This window comes from Maylandia zebra, linkage group LG13 (genome assembly GCF_041146795.1).
Source record: "Maylandia zebra isolate NMK-2024a linkage group LG13, Mzebra_GT3a, whole genome shotgun sequence".
NCBI classification, from domain to species: domain Eukaryota; kingdom Metazoa; phylum Chordata; class Actinopteri; order Cichliformes; family Cichlidae; genus Maylandia; species Maylandia zebra.
Window position 1 is genome coordinate 7755785 of NC_135179.1, and position 21562 is coordinate 7777346.

General features: G+C 37.0%; 1 protein-coding gene across 2 annotated transcripts; it reads left to right on the forward strand.

Annotated features, from left to right (window-relative positions):
- Positions 1-1375: 1375 nt before the first annotated feature.
- Positions 1376-21494, forward strand: LOC101477855 (acetylcholine receptor subunit alpha). Of its 2 annotated transcripts, XM_004553503.4 has the most exons (12): positions 1376-1626; positions 8515-8655; positions 9198-9329; positions 11804-11940; positions 17432-17476; positions 17842-17951; positions 18096-18291; positions 18390-18627; positions 18731-18954; positions 19060-19174; positions 19276-19400; positions 20047-21494. In XM_004553503.4, exons 1-12 carry the CDS (start codon positions 1572-1574, stop codon positions 20173-20175), a joined length of 1647 nt encoding a protein of 548 aa, XP_004553560.1. In that variant the 5' UTR covers positions 1376-1571; the 3' UTR covers positions 20176-21494. The 2 variants fall into 2 exon arrangements, with proteins under 2 accessions (XP_004553560.1, XP_012775178.1); XM_012919724.4 differs by lacking the exon at positions 8515-8655.
- The last annotated feature ends 68 nt before the right edge of the window (positions 21495-21562 follow it).

Below are 21562 nucleotides of genomic sequence, written 5' to 3' on the forward strand. Positions count from 1 at the left end.
ACTGTACAGTGGGTCAAACATATTTTTGTTAAATGTTTGATAAAACACTAGAATTTCATTAACTAAAACTAAAGCACAAATTTACTAGATGCCCTATACTACACAGCAAGTGTTAAAGGGTTCTATTAAGAATATTTCAGAATGCAGGCACAGTGGAGAGGTCCAGTTCAGTGCGCAGAAGTGAGGCCTAGCAGGCAATGATGAGCTTCAGCTGCCCGTGTCAGGGGATCTGTCAGTCAAAACCAAATGGATAACTAATGAAAATAAATAAATAAATAAATAATTATTAAAATTCAACAAGGGGTGATTTTTATAAAGGGGGAAACTATAGTGGCCAAAAGCATATTTTTTACCAACCTATAAAAATACCATTCCCTAAAGTTGGGCCTTTTTAAATTTAATTTATTTTTCCACCCTTATACTTTTTTCTTTTCTTTTTTTTTTTTAAGTTACTTCACATTTTACAGACACTTACTTGGAAATGTAGCACACTTAAAGAAAAGAAATTGAAGAACAAAATAAAATAATGTTCAGGGGTTTGTAATATTGTCTCCAGTTATAAAAAACAATATGCAATTTCCACTTTTGGTTAAATTAATCATACCTTTTGTTGAATTTTAACAAGTCCTGCTAGAAAAGGACCAACTGAAAATCACGATTAATCTGTCTAGACTGCTCTACCAATATGCAAATCAATACAATGAAAAGCCCAAAGTAACAAAAAACTTAATGTGTGATTTTGAAAATTCTAAGTGCATACTCACATGTATACTTAAAAAGTTTTTCAAAGGAAAAAAGCAGTAATGAAAATCACTTCACAAAAATTAAATAAATTGCCTCGTCAAAAGTCAGTGGTTCGGTCATAAAATAAAACTGCTCTGAGTCATTTTTAACAAAATAAAATTCACCTTAAGGAGGAAAACTTTTTTGTAACGTTTAATACTGGTCAATCGGAAGCACACTGCTTCATGCAAGCTAGCAGTGTAGTGGGTATAGTGTGTGTCTGTCTGCTAGAGTGTGTATTACCGCTTAGCAGCATGTGTGGACATGCTTCTCATTCCACCAGTGACAGCTATCAGCTGTCCTCCTGTTGGCCTTCCCGTCTCTGTCTCCTAAAGTGTTAGCATGTTTGTCTTCACTGATTTAAGCCAAGCTTTCTTTATGTCTGACTGTTCTTTGCTACTCCGTTTCATTGACAGAGCCTGTGTTGGGTTCAGTGAGAGAAAATGATGATTGTGCTGATTTGTGTATATTCAATTCACAGACACACACACACACACACACAGTCCCAGCTGTCTCCTCTGCATGACACGCGCTGAGAGGTCGGGATGTTGTTGGGTGGGGGAAGTAGAGTTGACCATAAGAAACATGAGCTCACATACTGGATGATCCCCTTCCCACTACTCACTTCAGCTTTAAGGTGACTGCTACAGCTTTAGTGCATGTTTCTGTGTCTATGTAAAGTTAGCATACAGGTTAGATTTGGTTCTGACCTGATAACGAGTCAACAACACATTACCAAACGGATGCCGTGGATTTCTAAGCTGTTTCTTTAAACATCTGGTGGAAATATGAATGTTCCAAAGGTCCACCTCTTACTGACATGCATCCTCTGTGTATGTTCTGGTAAGTAGTCCTCAGTATGTGTTGATATTTCAATCTTATCAGTTATGTTTCAGCTTGCTGTAACAGTGCTGGTTCGAAACAGATAAAGAAGAAAGAAAAAGAAATATATTATTTAGAAAATCAGATATTAGAAATGGTTAATTACAAAGTACTTCCCATGCTGTGAAATTTTAGTCTTCTGTAAATTATGTTCTATAGGACCAGTCTCAGGAAACAGGACATCACTTTCTGACCAAAAATAAACACGTTAAGCAACGTTAATAATATTTTAAACAATCACAGAGGAGCAGCTGATTTTGGCAAATCCATTATACTGAAATCAAAGGGCTTCATCACATCGATGAAAAGCATAAAAATAAATCCAAATAAAAATCTCGAAGCATCATAATCATAAGATTGAATCCCCTGGGAAACAACTGGCACAATGAGAGATAGGCATTTGCTACTTCTGAAAAACCCTTTACAAAGGAGCAATGTCTAAAAAGAAAGAAAAAAAAAAAAGTCTCTGGTAATTGTGCTTTTTATGTATATGTGAAGACCATCTCTTTAGAGTTTACAGCTGCTGTATCGTGTTTTCACTGTGATGGTATTCAGTCTTTTGTTTTACTTGTAAATCATTTTTAAAATGACGCTGTGGTTTCATCGGTCCTTGAAATGTCCCATACCCACAAAAAAAAGTCTCTCCAGCATTGTTAACATTCCTTTTGCATTCAATACTGTGTATTTATCATTGAGCAGGTATGCATTTAGTGCCTTTGCCCAAGGACATTTAATTGTGACACATAGTTGTTAATCAACACACTGTTTCTTGGTGTACTTAAAACTGTGACCTTTCAAGTACTAGATAGTTAAATAACCACAACTTCAGTACCAGAATACCAAAAACCTCAGAGTCTTATATTCTCTGCATTTTCGAATAAATTCCTGCAAGGTTCATGAGGTTTATGCTACTGTTTTTCCCATGGAGTATGGTACTTTTCATCACCTCATCCCATACAAATGAATGCACGGTACACATATCATTTACTCATGTCATATACTGTTTTGAAAGGAAGATGAAAGATGCTCTGGTTCTATTTAGTATCAAATTACCTCAGCCACTTTTATCTCAAAGAACCTATAATAAGATTAACTGTACATGAAATCAGTCAAGGAGAACAAACACAAACATGTCCTCTGTATTGATGATACATAAAAATAGCACTTCAGAGTTTGTTTAAAAAAATAAAAATAAAAAAAAAACCTAAGGATTTAATATTTAGCAGATAATATGTACAAATGTATCCAAGACTAGAACATAAGGCTAGTGTATGTGCAACTGGAATAAATAAAATTAATTTATTCTGAAGTTTCTTTCAATCTCTTGAAAATAGGGCTGTGCAAGATCATCCACCATATCACTAATAGCAATTTCTACACTATGTAAAGGTTTTGTATTGCAATATCACTGCTAGAGAAATGCCATGTTTTTATGTTCCTTGGTGTGTACAAACAGGGGACAAGCCCAGATATGAGAGGGCAACAGCTAGGACAATTTATTAGATTCCAAAAAAAAAAAAAAAAAAAAAAAAAAAAAAAAAGCTACTTCAACAACCTCCAACAAAGCACTGTACTTTGCAAAATATGGAAGAAACTTGGAAAACAGGAAAAGCAAATGGTGGATGGAAATTACTGATGTGGTTATATGCAAGAAAAGTAGGGCTTTAAGCAGCTGGGACACAATATCCAAGTCAGAAAATACTTTTATTATGTGACAATATTGCACAGGTTCCAAACACATATTGCCGAATCGCAACTATTGCACTGCTGCTACTGCTGGCACCTTGTTTCAATGCATTCCTACTTCAAATTAGGTAGTGTGTCATCAATGACAGTAGCTCACTAGAAAAGAATGGAAAATGCCTTTCATTTACTTGCGAGCATCAATCAAATTGTACTTTTTTGCTTTGCTTTTTCAATATTGCCAGAAATATAATTATATTATATATAATTAAATAGAATTATAATTAATATATTATAAATAAATTAAAGTGCTGAAAACACACAACCACTGGCAGCCAGTAGTTTGTTACTTGTCCACACTGTTGGTGTCCACCACTAATCCGGGAATAACATATTTTTCTATTTCAATTCAGTGACTCATACTGATAGATTTCATGAAACACATTGATGATAAATTGATGTAAGATGGAGGTGGTATGTCAGGATGAATGGGTGTAGCATGTAAGCCACCAGTTGGATATTATCTGCATCACTGCAGACGTGAAACAAAAATGGATGCTCATAAAGAATTTGAAAAGGTTTTTATTTCAAGATGTTATGAGTGTTCCTCGAAACACATTTACTAGGGTCTTATATCGACATTTCAGCATGTCAAAACTCTACTTAAATATAGTAAGAATTAGATATTCAGATAAAAAAAAAAAAAAAACAACTATATTCTACAATGGCATATCATGTTTTAATATATAACCCTAACCCTTTGAGCAAAAACCATCTTTTTAGATTGGGCTTAAGAATTCACAAGGTACCAGAGATAAGTTGAAATATGTGTTTTTTAAAGGCTCTTGTTTGCCAAAAAGTTCTAACAATCTGTAAATTGTAAATAAAAGCAGAATATCATGACTGCAAAAAATTTACAAATATCAGATGGAAAATCTGTGATCTTAGACACCAGCTGCGTATGGTCCTGCTGGTCCACAGCTAACTGAATCTGAGATGGTAGAGTTTTCATGTTGGATTATGTCCATAGGAGAAGGAATTTTTGGAGAGGAAATGAAACATACTACTAGATTTTTTTCCATTTGTTACAAGGTAGTTAGAATATTTGCAGAAAATAACCTTTTAGAGGCTTTTTTGAATAATTAAGTTAATAAAGTATTGGTGTGTCATCCACACCCCAACTCAACTACCCCAATAAATTTGGCCCATTCCAGTAAGACACATGAAGAGAAGAGAAAGTGAATCCCAGTTCCTGTTATGGACACACGTAACTGTTATCATAGACACAAACATACCAGTTCAACCATATTTAACAGGATGCTCCAATTAAAGTCCACTATATGGAAGGCAAAAAATTCAAAGCAAAGCCAGGCAGACAGATGAGCTAGTTTAAAGCGTAACTGGTTACTTGAATATCTTAAAAAAAAAAAAAAAAACACTTGCTCAAATACAGTCACAGTAACAACTAATTATTTTCCCCAGAAGCGTTTGTCTGCACCTTCTGTGTGCTGACACTCAAACTAGTGATCTCTTTTCAAACGTTTCAAGAGCCCATATGAAACTGCATTAGACAAAAAGATTTTTATTTTGCAGCAGCATCATGTGAAAATGCAGAGTGTGGGCAATGACTGACAGCTCCAAGTGGCTCCCATGTCCCGCCTCTTCTCTATTTTTGTATGTGGTCAGATCAAAGCTTCTCAGTGCAACAGACAGATGACATGCACACAGCAACTGGCACAGCTAATGGCAGACAGCCAAGGAAATGAATATCAACATTGCAGACAACGACACCACACTCATTATACAGATCTCCGATAAAGATCCCAAATGAAACTTTGAAAGGAAACCAAAACATGCTTTTGTGTGCATGTGTGTGTACATGGTAGTGGCTTATACTATTATACATACATACACACACTTTGGCATCTTAACTCAATCTGACTGCTCTCCAAGTTCTGCTTTGTGCACCACAAATTGTGTGTCTTGTAGTATTAATGTGTATATGATGTTTATTTACATTCAGCTAGATATGGGCTGGGCACTGTGCATGTTCTTGTAACACATGTGAGGAACCAGTTTCAGTATTAACATTCAGTAGCAACATCACAGACATCATGTATTATGTGTTGTGAATCCAACTTTGTTTTCTTTGGCATGTTAAAACTCAAGAAGACACTCTCAGTCTGGAGTCTAAAACCTTGTTGGTGCCCACCACAACACATCAATAATGCCTAAAACAAGCAAAATCCTGATGCGTTATCAGGTGGTTGAGTCTTACCAGGGAAATAGCAAAAGTTGTAAACCTGAACCATAAAGTCCTGCTCAGACTTATTGCTCAGATTGTACACACAAACATAACATGCTTAGATTTAGCGTGTCTGTAAATCTGAGAGTCTACTTACTTATATGACTACAACTTGTAAATTGCATAGGTTGCCTGTCCTGAAGCACACCCTGTGTTATTGCTTTTATCCAAATTTATCTTACATATTTTTTTAAAGATCAATTTTGTGGCTTTTTGCCTTTAACAGTTGAGCAGTGAAGAATAGACATGAAGGAGATGGAGAGAGCAGGGGAAGGGCAAAGAGCTGACGGTTAACCTTCAACCTGGGCTGCTGCATTTCAGCATATGGGCACCTGCTCAACCAGTGAGCTAAAATGATTGCCCTTTTTTGGTTACACTAATGGGATCATAAACCTCATATTGTGTTCAATAAGTGAGACCATAAACTCTTTAGGAAAGTGGCAGTGATTTGACAAACATAAACTGCTCCATGTACCTGTAGCTGGTAGCTATTTTATAGTAGAGTACCCCTCCAAGTCAGAGTTCACAACAACTAAGTGTTTGTTTTTTGCTTACTTTCAGAAATGCCTCCTCTCCAACTAAGGGGTTAAATTAAGTTCTCAAAAACCTAATAAAGACTAAAAGTGGTACTCACTCCCAAGGTTGCTATTCCTTGGAGAAATTTCAGCTGTAGAGAAGCAGTTTAAATATAGAATAACACTCAATTGTAAGATAACACTCACTTTTTCAAAACTTGTATCTATTCGTTTTGATAATCTGGTGGTGGGGAGTATAATGTGTCTGAGGGATGTTACCCTGGTGGACTAGCAGCAAAAGACTATGTTGAAGCTTTAAGTTTGACATTAGTGTGTCAGTTTGGTAATTTCTCCCATTAAATATATTATGCCCCTTCACATGTACCAGGTGGCTTCGTTTTCTATTCAGATTAAATGTGTGCCTCAGTTCTTCAAACTACATGACAGCATCAGAGTTTGGTGAATACAGATGTATAAAGCACTCTAGGACACTAAACTTTAAATGAAGCATCTATTCTTTCTCTGACCCTTTTTATTTATTTATACACACACACACACACACACACACACACACACACACACACACACACACACACACACACACACACCAAATTTAATCATATGCTTTACAACAGGACTCTTTGTTTACTTTTGCAGTAAAATATATTTTGTGCCTACATACAGATTGATTGTCTTTTCTTGTAGTAATGATTGCCCACTCCTCTACAGGGAAGAAAAAAAAAAAAAGTAGCCAAATTCCCCAAAAATGCTAAACTGTGGATTTTACTTCACTACTCATGGATCAAAACCCTCATCAGAAACACATGTCACTATTTAACAAACTAACTGCTGCAGAAAGGAGATGATTTTATTAGGAGAGATAAATAACTGGGCAGCAGCATCATTAAAAACTCATCAGTCAGGAGTGAGCCAAAGAGATGTGACCATTGTTCCCATTAATGAGGGTTTACAATAATAATTACAGCAAAATGAAACACTTTCTGAATGTTTTTACTCTCCGGCTTTTAAAGTTCAGCTAACACACAAACTTCAACACAGGTGGTGTCCATCCAGAAATGTTTGATAAAAACTTATCAAGTTTGACGCACTGACTGTTTTTGAGATTTTCCTTTTTGGTGATACTTTGACATTAAAATGACTATAAAACTGAACTGAATTCACACAAACTGCAGATAAACTGATTAAGTGTCTCCTACTACCAAAGCCATTTCAAAATAAAAGCCTGTCTCTCTCAGCAAAAGTAAACAAACCTGCCTGCCATTACAGCTGGAGGGCTGAACAAAGTGAATGAGAACATCTGCGTATGAACTCAAAGGCATTACCTCCATTTAACATTGACTCCATGAGGAATGATGGATGGCCAGATGCTATTTCCATTAGATAAAGGATTTTGCTTTGTATTTCCACGTTTAAATGCAGTTTTTGTCCTGTTGACAAAAAATAAATAAATTCTCTGTCCACCTTCACAGTAATCACCATCTGAGCTTTCTTGTCTGCAACTCAGCACAGAGAGAACATGCAAACACAAAGGACATGTTTAGTGGCATGCTCCCATTAATAATCTGTAGTAATCTGACTTTCTGTCCTGATATCCTGTATTTGCATAAGACTTCAGTGAAACTGTAGCTTCATGTTAGACACAGAATGTTGAAAAACATCCTATAAAAGTACAAATACAGTAAAATAAACAAATAACACTCAGATGCTAGTTTATTAATGGGATTTTCCTTTTATTTTTTAAATTTAGCAAACATGTTTCTGTATAACTTAAGAATTCACATAGTAATTTTGAAAAAAAAAAAATCCAATAACATAAAATCATGAAGTGTTTATAGTTCATACCTAAAAGCTGAAAGAATGGCTTCACTGTGGGGTTGGGAGATTGACCTACTTTTGAAGCCAATCTCAAGTGGACATTGGAGGAACTGCAGGGTTTGACACTTCACAGTTTCCTTTTTTTTTTTTCTTGCCATGGATGTTGATGGTTGGATGTGCCCATATTTCCCATTTGATCAGACACTAAGTTTAGAATTTTGATGCACATCTGTTAATGTCTTCACTACGTTTATCAGACAAATGTATACTGCAGCCTGAAAAACCATAAAGCAGCCAATAATAGTACAGTCTTAATTTCTACCCAAGTGCAAGATGGTACATTTAACTCACTGATTTGTCAATGAAAAAGAGATCCAATGTATTGTTACATCTGATTAGGAGAATCATCAAGTGGATTTATTATTTTGTTGTTTGTGTGTTGCTCAGAGTTAACGAACATTGTGAAAAACATGAAATACCATTGTCCGCTCCTCTTCACTTTCTCTGCAGGAGAAAAACTCTCCCTGAATACTATCCAGGTGATGTTAAACTTTGTCAAGGACAACCCGCAGCTCCTCAAAGAATTGAACTTGGACATGGAATCAGACGTAGATTTGGAGGAGTTCAAAACCATATTGAACAGACTCCCTGGTCAGTGATGAGGAGATTTTCTAGATTTTATATGCATCTAGCTTTTCTTGAATCTTCTATGCAAGAAAAACCCATCCCCTGTAGGAATAATTAACATTTTTATGTATTTTAAATGTTGAATTTAAATGTCTTTTTTTTTTCTTTTTTTTAAATGCAGCAACATACCACAACAACAGTCAAGGCGCTTTATTTTGTAAGGTAGACTGATAATACATACAGAGACAATAATCATATGACCCCCTATGAGCAAGCACTTTGGCAACAATGGGAAGGAAAAACTCCCTTTTAACAGGAAGAAACCTCCAGCAGAACCAGGCTCAGGGAGGAGCGGCCATCTGCCGCGACCGGTTGGGGTGAAAAGCTATGAGCATTGTTTTTGTTTTGTTAATTTAAGATTTTCTCTGTACAGAAAAATCTGATTAAGGAAAAGGCAACTAGCAGAAACAATGTAGCAAATGGTCTGCTTATGTTTTTCTTTATTTTGTTGTATGTCTTTGTGCGTCTCTCCTGTTTTGACCTTATGGGTCTGTGTGTGCCTGCAGAGCACGTGAAACAACATTTGTTGAGCAAGACCAGCTTGGATCTTCCCTACACCTCAAATGTTCATTCTGATGTTCCACAAAGACAGGATATCCTACAGCCCCCCATGCCATTAGTGCAAGGGCCCAAAGGAGGTAAAATCTGAACTAAAGCATATTTTAAAAGGGATGGATGGATGGATTTTCTACTTATTTTATCTGTGTTCCAGCCTCAGTAACTTTGACACAGTAACATCTGCTGAAATTTTTACACCTCCGATGAAATGTCACAAGCGTTAGCTTTATTTTGATACCAATATTGTTTGCACAGACTTTGTAATTGCAGAGAAATACCCCATTCATTTTTGACATGTCATTTTTGCCACTGTCAGCTATCGTTATCCTTTAAAAAGGGACTGTTCATGGCATTAGGGAAAATTTCTTTAAAGTGGATGCAACTTTGCATCCATCTAATGCTTAGTGAATCAAACTATTTATCAGCAGGAAAAAATAATTATGTTTTATGAAAGCCCAACATGAGCTGGTATAAATGTTTTCTGTTTAGTTAGCCAGCTCTCATCTCATCAGCTGTCATCTAAAGTAATTTATTTTTAATATGTAAATTAATTACAATTGTTGGAGGATGCAATTCGATGTTAAATGACCTCAAAAACAATTAAAGGGCATGACATTGGTAAGATTCAAAAACTAAATTTTCCAAATAAAACCACAAAGTAGATCAATATTAACCGCAGCCTAAGAGCCTCCTTATGGACCAGAGTGCCTGGGTGAATCAGCGGCCCAGACAGAGTGCTCCTCTGAGAGAGAGAGAGAATTTGCTCATGGTGGCTAAATGAAACCAGATCCGAGCTCACGCAGCTCAATGTAGCCAGCCAACAGATTCCCAAAATAATATGCAAAAGCTGTCACCTGCTCACAGGGCTGTTTGCTTGGTCACGTTAGACAAAATTACATGATGTCTTTGCTATGATACTCAGTAAGATTACCAATACACTGCCTCTTTTGCTTTTTGGGTCCTTATAATAAATACAAGTAAATAAAATATTTATTTACTTTGTTTTTATTATTTATTTATTCATTCATTTTTTTAGGGCCTTGTAACTAAAGTAACTAAAGTAAATAGTTTCTTCAGTAAAGTAATGGTGCATTGGTACACATTTTTAAAGCAGTTTATATGTGACAGAAGTATTCATGTACTTTATATCTCACAAACTGACAAATGCCAATAATATATTAAAAGTTAAAACTCCCAGTACCATTAGAAATGAGTAGACCCACTCTGTAAACAGAACTGAAAGCAAACTAAATTTAGGACAAAAATGTGAAGCTAATGGAAAATGCTAGACTATTAGAACTCCTGTTGTTGGCTTGATGGTTGTTTGCTGTCTTGGTTTATTTATCAGACAAAAAAAAAAAAAAAAAAACACAACTACCAGGCTGAATTTCATCAGACCTAGTGGAGAGGACAAGCATGGGCAATAAAGGCAAAAAAAAAAAAAATAAAAAAAAAAATTGCAGGGCATGGTGCTCTCCATGGTGCTTCGGAACCCAAGCTGATCTAAACTTAATGTCAAAGGATTAGCCAGGGTTGGTATTCCCAAACATCCTAAGACCCCAAAAGTTCACTAAGGACTCATAGGACTTGCAGACTTATAGAAGCAGATTTGATTACAGTGTTCATAGGACATTCAGTGCAGAGGCTTTTCACCAGTATAAAATGACCACCATTTGTTGCTGTTGATCTTTTTGCATCTGTCCATCCCCGCCTCTGTCCTTCTCTCTTCTATATGCACTCTAGCTTTCTCTGAGATAAACGCAATGTTTCAGATTACATGTGGTAAGTCAGGCGTAGCAACAAATACCTTTGAAAATAATATTGAGAAGCTAAATTAGAATAGAGACTAGAATATAATAGAATAGCCCTTTATTGTCATTGTACACTTCAACAAAGTCCATTCTGAAAACCACTTGCCTTTTACGGATGCTGAATTTTGAAACATTGAAATATTACATTGATGTATAAGTGATAAGAACAGGAGCAGATGAGACAGTCAACAGAAAATATCTGAGTCCTTCTCACCCTCTCACTTCGTCTGAAACTTGAGAAGAGACCAGGTAAGTAAGGGGAAACCACACACATTGAAACATTTACCAGAAAGTAATATCACCATGGTAACAAATGTGAGACAAAGCAATAATCCAAAGGAACTACATCCGCAATACTCAAAAATACACATTTTGGTCCCTACATCAGGAAAATGGAGTGTAAATCACAGAAAATGTAATTTACTCCCTTCCCTGTCACTTCAGAGAAAATACATTTAGGGATACTTGGGTGGCAAGATGTTCTACTTATCATGTAATGCTGTCAAAGTGACTTCAAAATATAATTAGTAATGGCTGTGTGGTGAAGAGTTAGTGTGCAAAAATCAATACATCATAAGTAAAATTCCTTCCAATAAATCTGACACTTTTTAAATTAATAATTCGACAACCCAGACTGTCTTCAGCTTCTTTATCGATCAGTCTGCTAAAGTCTGACACCATTATGCTGTCGGTTTCAATCCTCCTGACTGCCCAAACTTTATTTTTGTTTGTTCTAAATGTAGAATGTTGCTCAAACGATGAGACGACGCTGGTGAAACGACTGTTCACTGGTTACAACAAAGTGGTTCGTCCTGTTAACCACTTCAGTGAAGCTGTAGTGGTTACTGTGGGATTACAGTTAATACAGCTTATAAGTGTGGTAAGTCTGTAACTCTTTGTCTGCATTTTACATGAAGAAAGATATGACCAGCTGTCACCACTGTGTTGTTTCTTGACTTTGACCTTTTGACTGTAATTGCAGTTTCTCTAAAAGGACAAACAATCAATCAACAATTGTTGGCTTAAATTTCAAATACTAACCAATATAATGAAATTACAATAACCAAAGATTTTTGATTATGGAGGAGCTGGCCTTAAGGTGTTCAATGAAAAGGACTATGGTGACAGGGAATGATTTGTTCACAAAGGTAAATGCACCTTCATAGTCTTAGGCTGAAATTGGACAAACTGGAAAGTGTTACAGATGATGACTGTCTAAATCAGACAGGGAAAAATGCTGCAAGACACAGTAACTGAAATGAACCCAGAACTTACTTGTTGTTGATGTTAGGACTAAAAACTGGGCAAAGGCACTGAATCACAGACATTGTTGCACTTTTGATTCACTATGGTTAGACCACTTAGGGGGAAAAAAGAAAGAAAAAAAAAATCAAGCAGTGGTCTGTCTTTATTTATTATTTATTTTCTCAAAGAGAAGAACTTTACGCATGGAAAAGGAAATATGCTTAGACGATATTGGTTCTCTTTGGATCTGCCTTCATATATGAACAAACATTCTCTGTGGTGAAGTTCAAGCTAATCCAGATCCTCTCGTGGTCATGATCACCTGCCTGCTGTCCTTCATATTACAACCTCAAACGTTGGACATGACTGCAGTGCACGTGTTCAAGCCCAAACAGACCAGATTTCTCGCAATGAACAGGGGAAAAAAAAAGGAAAAAAAAAAAAAACCTTAAAACTGCAGATTAGATCATAAAACTGAAAGTAAAATAGCATTAGCACAGAGTTAGGTCTTTAAATTTGTTTTGGGTAATGTTGAATCAATAATGATAAACTAAGTGCCTTTATTATCCCTGTTTTACATTTTCATTGCCTTATTGTGGGATCTACACTTAACAGTAACATTTATAAAGAGATCAAAATAATATTGAGCAGAACTGAGTTGAGCTTATTGCTGCATTGCCCCACAACTTTCTCAGCTTCTCATGTGGCCCCAAAAAGTAATTAATGCAAACATATGTAACTCCTGCCAAATAAGTGCACAAAATTGACAGAGGTTAAAGGAACACTGTCTTTGACTGAAAAATAAAGTATTTAGAGAGGAGTCATGTGTCAATATGATCCCAAGCTTTTCTTTTTTGACTGTATTCAACAGCAAAGCAAAATAATAAAAAGGACCATACATAATTAAATCTCAGTCAGTGCCACAGAGATAATACCATTATTCTGGAAAGAAATTATTATACCAAATGTTATGAACTGGATAAGACAAACAAAAGAACATACGTAATGAAGTCTTTAAAAGATGAGGACTGCCATGTGCTGATTTGGAGGACCAGTTATGTTTTTGTAGTGCCCTGTATAAAACTGGAACTCCAAAGAGTGGACATTTTCCATTATATAAAATTAGAATAATTCATATCAAGTCATGCAGCAATATCACTTTGGTTGGTACTGAACACACCAAATCAGTTCTGAAAACCTAGATAACACATGAAGAAACCAAGAAACCAAGAGAGTCAAATAACACATATGATAAGAGATATCACGCCACAAGCAGTTACTTAATCTGCCACATACATACCCAAATCTCATTTATACCAGGAGATGACAAGCCAACCAAACAACCAAGGTGTTTTGGGGGTGTAGACACCCTGTTAAGACCAAGACTTGAACTCAGACATGTTCCACAGACATCCTGTTAATCTTGATTAACAACTGAATTTAAGACACAAGAACCAGGATAACAACAAACATATAGGATGGCACAGCAGCCTCAAAGAAGCGATACAGGTATAAATAAAACAAAATGAGCAACTGTCATTGTGTGTCCTTCTATGCTTATTAAGTCCATGAAGATGACTAGGTTTGACAGTCTCTGGGACAGTCCCTTCATCCATTTTATTCCTCTTAACTCATTCACTGCCAGCCATTGGCAGTGAATGAGTTAAACCCATTGACTCATTCACTGCAATTGACGGCTATAGACGTCAATGGCAGTGAATGAGTTAAGAGATGGAAAAAGTCTTCTCGTTTCTTCTTCTCACTTCAGTTTTACTCCAAGCAGTTTATAGTGGACAACAAATTAGTATTACCAGTGCTGACAAAAAAGATGAAAAGTTGATAACGTCAAGAGGGTACTGCTTTGTATGCCAAACCAAAATAAAATAATCATAAAAATGTTTGTATCTCGTGTTAACTAAAAAATGTAAAATACAAAAACATGAGAAAGTGTTTGTTAAAATTTTAGTTAATTTAAATCCATTTTAGCCTCAAACATGAATGCTAGTTCACAGTTGGCTAATTTCCCTGTTAACCACAAAACCAAGGAAAAAAAATTTTTCAAGACATGAGCAATGCCACCTGTTAAACCCCAACGCCCCCAAAGCCGGGGGCAAGAGGGGGAACATCTGGTTTCATGGACCGTTTCTCAATATACATACTTGTGTGTACCTGCGTTCACGTGGACTTGTGATATGTCATCAGTCGCAGACCAAATATGCTTCCAAATCAAAGTACGCATCAAGTATGCTCAGAATTCCTGGATGTGTTCTCGCTCCTTCCATTTTATCAAGCATCGGTGGTGGCTTGGGTGAACTTGGTACAGCCAAATATCCCAGAATGCATTTTGTCCAAAACTCAAACGCAGCAATGGTGGAGGAGGGGAGCTAAACTTTTAAGATATTTCCAGGTGAGAATGTACCTGTGTAAACTTCAAATATCTGCTCGATTTATAAAGACATCGCATATTTGCAAAATTGCTCTGACGTTTTCGGAGACATCTGTTACCCCACCAGCTCAATAGCTCAGCGGTCCTCAAACCCAGGGCCACAGACCGGTACCGGTCCGTGAGTTGTTTGGTACCAGGCCACGAGAGTTGAGGCTCGGGTGTGAAATTTATGGTTTTCAGGGATTTTATTATTTTTCTATTGTTATTTTTCTATGGTTTTTATCTTTAACTCTGTTTCCCTGGGTCTTTTCCCATGTGTTATGACTAAATTTTCCTTTTTTTGGTACCGGTACTGGTTTTATTTTGTTGTATTTACAGCGACACCTTAGAGGACGGTCTGTGAAAATATTATTACTGGGCCGTGGCGCGAAAAAGGGTGGGGACCGCTGCAATAGTGACAGGGTGGTCAAGGCTCACTGGAACCGGCGAGAACAGCGGACTCCCGGTACATCGTTTTTAACCCCCCAGCGGTCTTTTGCACCACAGGTTAAACATGATATATAAGTCACTTAGCTTCTAAAAGTTAAGGTTTGGTTTATTTTGGTGTTTTATTTGTTCCTGAGTGAATCAGTTTGGCTGAGATTAAAGTTAAGCTTCATAACTGTACTGTTTTATTTAATACTTAAGTCTTACTTGGAGAGCTGTCAGTGTATTTTAAATTTCACCAGTCACACCACCTGAAGTAAAATGTTCTGTTCTTATTTAAAAAGCTGGGGGAATTAAATCTAACATTAAAAATATTTAAATTCAGGAGGAAACATTTTCACTGGGAGCAAAAACAGCATGTTAATACATGGAGATCCTGAAGCCTGCTCCAAACATGATCAGATTATATTTTAAATATTTGTTTAATTCTTTTCCAAACCTCAGCAGCTTGTAAGTTTTGAGTGTCTACTAAAATGAAAATAAAACCGTTCTACCATCTCACCTGTTTGTTATTATTCACACACACCTATCCTATTTTTATTAATAGAGAGAAAAGCTTGTGTTTCTGTCATGTAGTGATTGTGCTTAACTGTATGAAGCTTATTAGACATTATGAAACAGATGACACGTAAAAGCGAATTTTGCAAAATTGCTTAAGATTTTAAAAAAAATTCTTTAAAAGAAAAAAAAACTACTACATTATATGTAATTGCTTTCATGTCATGTGCAATTTCCATTGCAAATATGAATCACAGTTAAATTAAGAGGGAATGGCAGGAAAAACTCCTGAATGGAGATGTCATCAAGTACACTAGCGTTCCAATTGTAGAATGATCGCGCTGCGTTCTCGGACTCCTGTGTGAACTTACAAAGTCTACTAGAATAATTGAGAAACGCTCCTCCTGTGGTATTCACAGAAACGGCATACAAAACATTGCTACGACCACTAAGACGACAAACAATTAAAAGCGCATTACAGCACATTCTGCAAAATGTTGTAAACACAAAGCACGAATGTTCGATTCACCTGATAGCAGGTACACGGACAATTAACACCTGGACTCAAAGCCGACATCTCGCAGATTCCAAAACAGCAAGTTTCGTCACACTGCGACCGAAATTCACTGGACCAGCAGCAAAAGAAGACCAAAACTATGATTCATTTTTAGAAAACAGTGAATTATGTCTTACCTGTGCTGTCTTTCTTGCATCGAAAACAAGTTTCCACAGCTGCCAGCTACATTAACTGAATAACTGCATCTCCCATAATGCCTCAGAGCCATTTTCTGTCAAAAAAAAAAATCGCCAAAGTCAGCCCGATGACAGAGATTGGACAATGGCAAGTGTCATGCGTTTGCTGCGCGTAAGTTTTTGGCTTTGCAATTTGCGTTTTGTTGGGAGTGACGTAAACGTGGTGACGCTATCCGTGATCCTATTGGCTTAAATGGCGGGGTCAATCATGCAAATTGGCCAATAGAAACCGAAGTGCCTGCTCCACAGAATTTAAAGTCTCAAAGACGCAGTGCAAAAACAAGGCCCATTATACCTGTGCGTGGGTAATCCTTCAATATATATATAGAAAAAACCACTAAGCATTTTTAGGCATGCAATAAACTTAGATCATTTTTGCAGTTTAATTCCTAAGAAATTTCAGCTGTCACAGATTCTGCCAAGATGAGCCAAAATGTGCCAAATTGCAGAACCATCTGTAACTTTGGTCAGCAGCATCAGCCTTTGCACAAATAATGTCTATATGTTGATTCCTGGATTTCTGGAATTTATTGTCTACCACAGGATAATATCAAAGGGGTTATATGCTGTAACATTCACAAAAAAAATAAGCAGGAAAACAATCTTCTTACCTGTGTTCCATCCTCAGTTACTATGACGCAGTAGCATCTGCTGTAATATTTACACCTATGATGAAGTCTCATTAGTATTAGGTTTATTTTGATTGTTTACACAGAGTTTGTAATTGCAGAGAAATACTCTATTCATTTTGGGCATGTCATCAAGCTGGCACCTTTGGGGTTCAAGATGTTAAATTTGGATTATTTTTATTGTGATAGATAACTAAAATATGGGGTGATGCCAGCAAGAAATTAAACAAGAAAAAAGATGTTACCATCATTTTGTTTTGTTTTTACTTTTTACTTTTTAATACAGGTCATGTAAACATGTATGTGGGGTAGACATCACAAAATAAATTGTCATAATGTTTTCACCTGTTCTTGACCTTTTTGTCTGTTCCCAGGATGAAGTTAACCAAATTGTGACCAGTAATGTCCGTCTCCGACAGGTAAGTCTGTGTGACTACAGCTGGCCATGCATTATAACTTTAAGTGGGACTACACACCATTTGAAGGTTGGCCTAATGCTATGGACATCAGTGAAAGTTACAAGTTACCAGAAAATCACAAGCTTCGCGGCTTTTGATGAATATGATGCAAAGCAATGAAGAAAATAAGTCATAAAAAATAAATTAAAATATAATGTAATTGATTTCCTCCCAGCATTCCACTATGTCCCACACAAGCACTGTGTTTGTCCCACAGTTACTTTACTGGGATCTGGTCATCCCATTTAATCCTCTAATCGGCATCACATAGCTAAATACAACCTTAGAAGTGAAATAATGATCTAAAATTTTTACTCACTTTACAGCAATGGGTAGACGTTAACTTACGGTGGAATCCTGAAGACTATGGAGGAATCAGAAAGATCAGAGTTCCTTCATCTGACATATGGAAACCTGACCTTGTGTTATACAACAAGTAATTTTCATTTCTCTTTGTGTTAAAAAAAAGCAAACAAACCTATATTTGGTGGTGGTGGTGGGGGGGATTAATGACTTGCTGCTCCACTTACATGCTTGGTTTTCCTTTGCCTCTGTCCTCTACCCTCCTTTTTATCTGCAGTGCTGATGGTGATTTTGCCATCATCCATGAAACTAAAGTCCTGCTAGAGCACACTGGCAAGATCATATGGAACCCTCCAGCCATCTTTAAGAGTTACTGCGAGATTGTTGTCCTTCACTTCCCATTTGACCTACAGAACTGTACTATGAAATTGGGAACCTGGACATACGATGGCCTGCTGGTCGTAATCAACCCGGTGAGCGTAAATGCTTTTTTTAAATCTGGGAATTTAGACTGTGTGCAAAACAGCTGAACGTGGGGACGCTAAAATGTTTGTGAACCACTGTCTTTTAGGAGAGTGATCGACCTGACCTCAGTAACTTCATGGAGTCAGGTGAATGGGTGCTAAAGGACTACAGAGGGTGGAAGCACTGGGTGTACTACACTTGCTGTCCTGACACACCATACCTGGACATTACCTACCATTTCCTGATGCTGCGACTGCCCCTCTATTTTATCGTTAACGTCATAATTCCCTGCATGCTGTTCTCTTTTCTCACGGGATTGGTCTTCTACTTGCCTACTGACTCTGGTATGTTCATTCTGCAAGCTTGATAGGTAACAGAAAACAATTGTCAGTGATTTTTTTTTTTTCAGATTATTTTGAACTTAGAGGTGATTCACTTTCTCTGCAGGTGAAAAGATGACTCTCTCCATCTCTGTCCTGCTGTCTCTGACTGTCTTCTTGCTGGTTATTGTGGAGCTGATCCCCTCCACTTCGAGTGCTGTTCCCCTCATAGGGAAATACATGCTCTTCACAATGGTAATGGTCATTGCCTCCATCATCATCACTGTTATCGTCATCAACACACATCATCGCTCACCAAGTACGCACACCATGCCGGGGTGGATCCGTAAGGTTTGTATGGGGGTATTTTTTCTCTCTCCACTTGTAATAAATGGGAAATATTGTTGCTGTTTTATAAGACTAGTAATATCATAATTTTATCTCCCTGCATCTCAGGTCTTCATTGAAACCATTCCCAACATGATGTTCTTCTCAACAATGAAGCGTCCCAGTCAGGAGATCCGGCAGAAGAGGCTGTTCCCTACTGACATGGACATTTCCGACATCTCAGGTGAGGCTAAACTGCAACTCCCATTACCATTATTGCATGCTAGTGAACAGTTTTAGTTTAAGTCTGTCCTAAAATTGTTGACCTTCCTCTCTCCTCTGTAGGTAATCCTACCCCGACGGCTGTCACCTATCAGTCCCCCATTGTTAAAAACCCTGATGTTCGTAGCGCAATCGAGGGGGTGAAGTACATCGCAGAGACTATGAAGTCAGATGAAGAATTTAACAATGTAAGAGAAAATCTGCATGAATTATTGATAGTGTATCAATCCATAAAATTTCTTAGAAGTTCAGAGCCTTGCATTCAACTCCCCAGCCATTCTTGTGCTTCTCTAAAACTTAAACGAATCTACAAGTGTAGGCACAGTAATCAAAACTTTTTACATTTCTGCTCTGAATCTGGATCTAAATGAAATGGCCAAAAAGACAATGATTTAATGGTTTAATTAATTAAATGGAAGGTTAGAATGACAGTAAGTGTGCCAAACAGTGTGGCCCCAGGAAGTCACCCCATCTGGGGAAACTCCGTCTAATCCACAGTTCTCCAAAAAACAACTACTTGTTATTTCATATTAATAAAACTAATATAATGTTTTGAATGTATAAGCTTACTGGCTTCTACATTCTCGATTAATCATTTCTACACCGAAGAGAATGACAGGAGTCTTTCTTATCTTCTGCCAATAAATGTAGTCCACAAAATCATATCTGACAGATAACTGGGCAACATTAGGTAATCTGATTTTCCACATCTTTTAGTAATGTTATTGATTCAATTGAAAAGCTTATCTCTTTTTGTGTCCTAGCAACTGATCAGTAAATTCCAAATATGTGAATGCTCAAAGTTAAAGTTTCTTCCATACCGTCTTATTGCAGGCAGCAGAGGAGTGGAAGTTCGTTGCCATGGTTTTGGATCACATCCTGCTCTGTGTGTTCATGGCTGTGTGCATCATCGGGACTCTTGCTGTCTTTGCTGGGAGACTCATTGAGCTCAACACACTGTAGAGGCCTTCATGATGGAGGAGAATGCATTTATCCCACTGTCCCTCACGCACAGATAGGCAGTCAAAGGTCGAGCTAATTTCAAAATTCTGTTCAGGGCCTTTAATTGTGTTGACTTTGAATGTGCAGATATTTTTTACTTTTATTGAGGAGTCTGCAGTAAAAACTCCAGGCATCTCACAGGTATGATGATACACAAATATCTTGATGGGTTATACTGGGTCACACAAAGCTGTTCTTGTTATTAACAATCCAGCATTTTTCTATTGTTTCTCTTTTATTTCTACAGTTGGTGATTGCTGCCCTCACAATTGCGCAGACTGTTATTTTACATGTAAAATCACGAACAGTAGTTGTTACGTTGTCATATTTGGCAGCTTGATTTAAGGTTTGTGTGATTGGTTCTCTTAAATGTTATTGTCAGATGTTGTCTTGGATTATTTTCCCCTTAGAACTTTTATTGATTGGTTTTGCCAGACATTCAGTTTGACAATATCTTAAGGGTTTTTTTCTACTATACTCACAAGATAATAGCAAGGTTTTATCAAGCAAATTTTTCCAAAATATGTTAAAGTCAAGCGGATCTTTAGTTACCCTATAGCAAGTAAAAGTGGTTCAAATAATTAAGATTGGTTAGTCAGCTTTGATTCCATTAAGTGAAAAACAATGGAAATACCACAGCTGCAGTATTGGCCAATGTGCTTTAACAAGCTAAAGACAGCTTGATGTATGTATGCAGCTGCGACAGACCATTTATTTTAGTATAATGATATGGTTCAGTCCTGCTGTCTGTGTTAATCATTTGTTTGTTTTTTTGTTTTAATTTGTAGTTTTCTAGATGTGGAATAAAGTGAAAAATAACATTTTGTTTTAGTGTTATGAAGTTCAGACTACACTGACAAATCACTGGATGTTTTCATTTCTTGTCATGTTCAAGAATCCAGTTTAATTTGTTTTTGTGTTGTTTTCTTACTTGGAAGAAAGGTATATGGTGGTCACAAAAGGACAGCCAGGGTCAACAATAGTCAGTGTGTCATTACACCACCACCAGATGTTACCTGAACTGCTGATTTAAGGCAGGATGTTGTTTTTGTCAAATTCTGACCATACTGTCTTAATTTGCAGGAGAAAGCGAGACTTATTTGACCACCCAATATTTTTCCAGTCATCCATTGTCTGATTTTGATGAGCATGTGTGAACTGTAGCCCCAGTTTCCTGTTCTGAGCTGGCAGGAGTGGCACCTGGTGGGTTTGCTGCTGTAGCCCATCTGGTTCAAGGTTCCATGTGTTTTGCATTCAAAGATGCTCTTCTACATTCGTTAGTTGTAACGACTCATTATTTGACTAGATATTTTCTCATTTTCTGACTATTCTCTGTAATCCCCAAAAA

Excerpts from the sequence above, each read along its gene's own strand:
- LOC101477855 (XM_004553503.4), top strand. The coding sequence starts at position 1,572 with ATGAATGTTCCAAAGGTCCACCTCTTACTGACATGCATCCTCTGTGTA. Across the intron at positions 18,955-19,059 it reads TGCCGGGGTGGATCCGTAAG|GTCTTCATTGAAACCATTCC; the intron begins GTTTGTATGGGG and ends CCTGCATCTCAG. Across the intron at positions 19,401-20,046 it reads CAGATGAAGAATTTAACAAT|GCAGCAGAGGAGTGGAAGTT; the intron begins GTAAGAGAAAAT and ends GTCTTATTGCAG.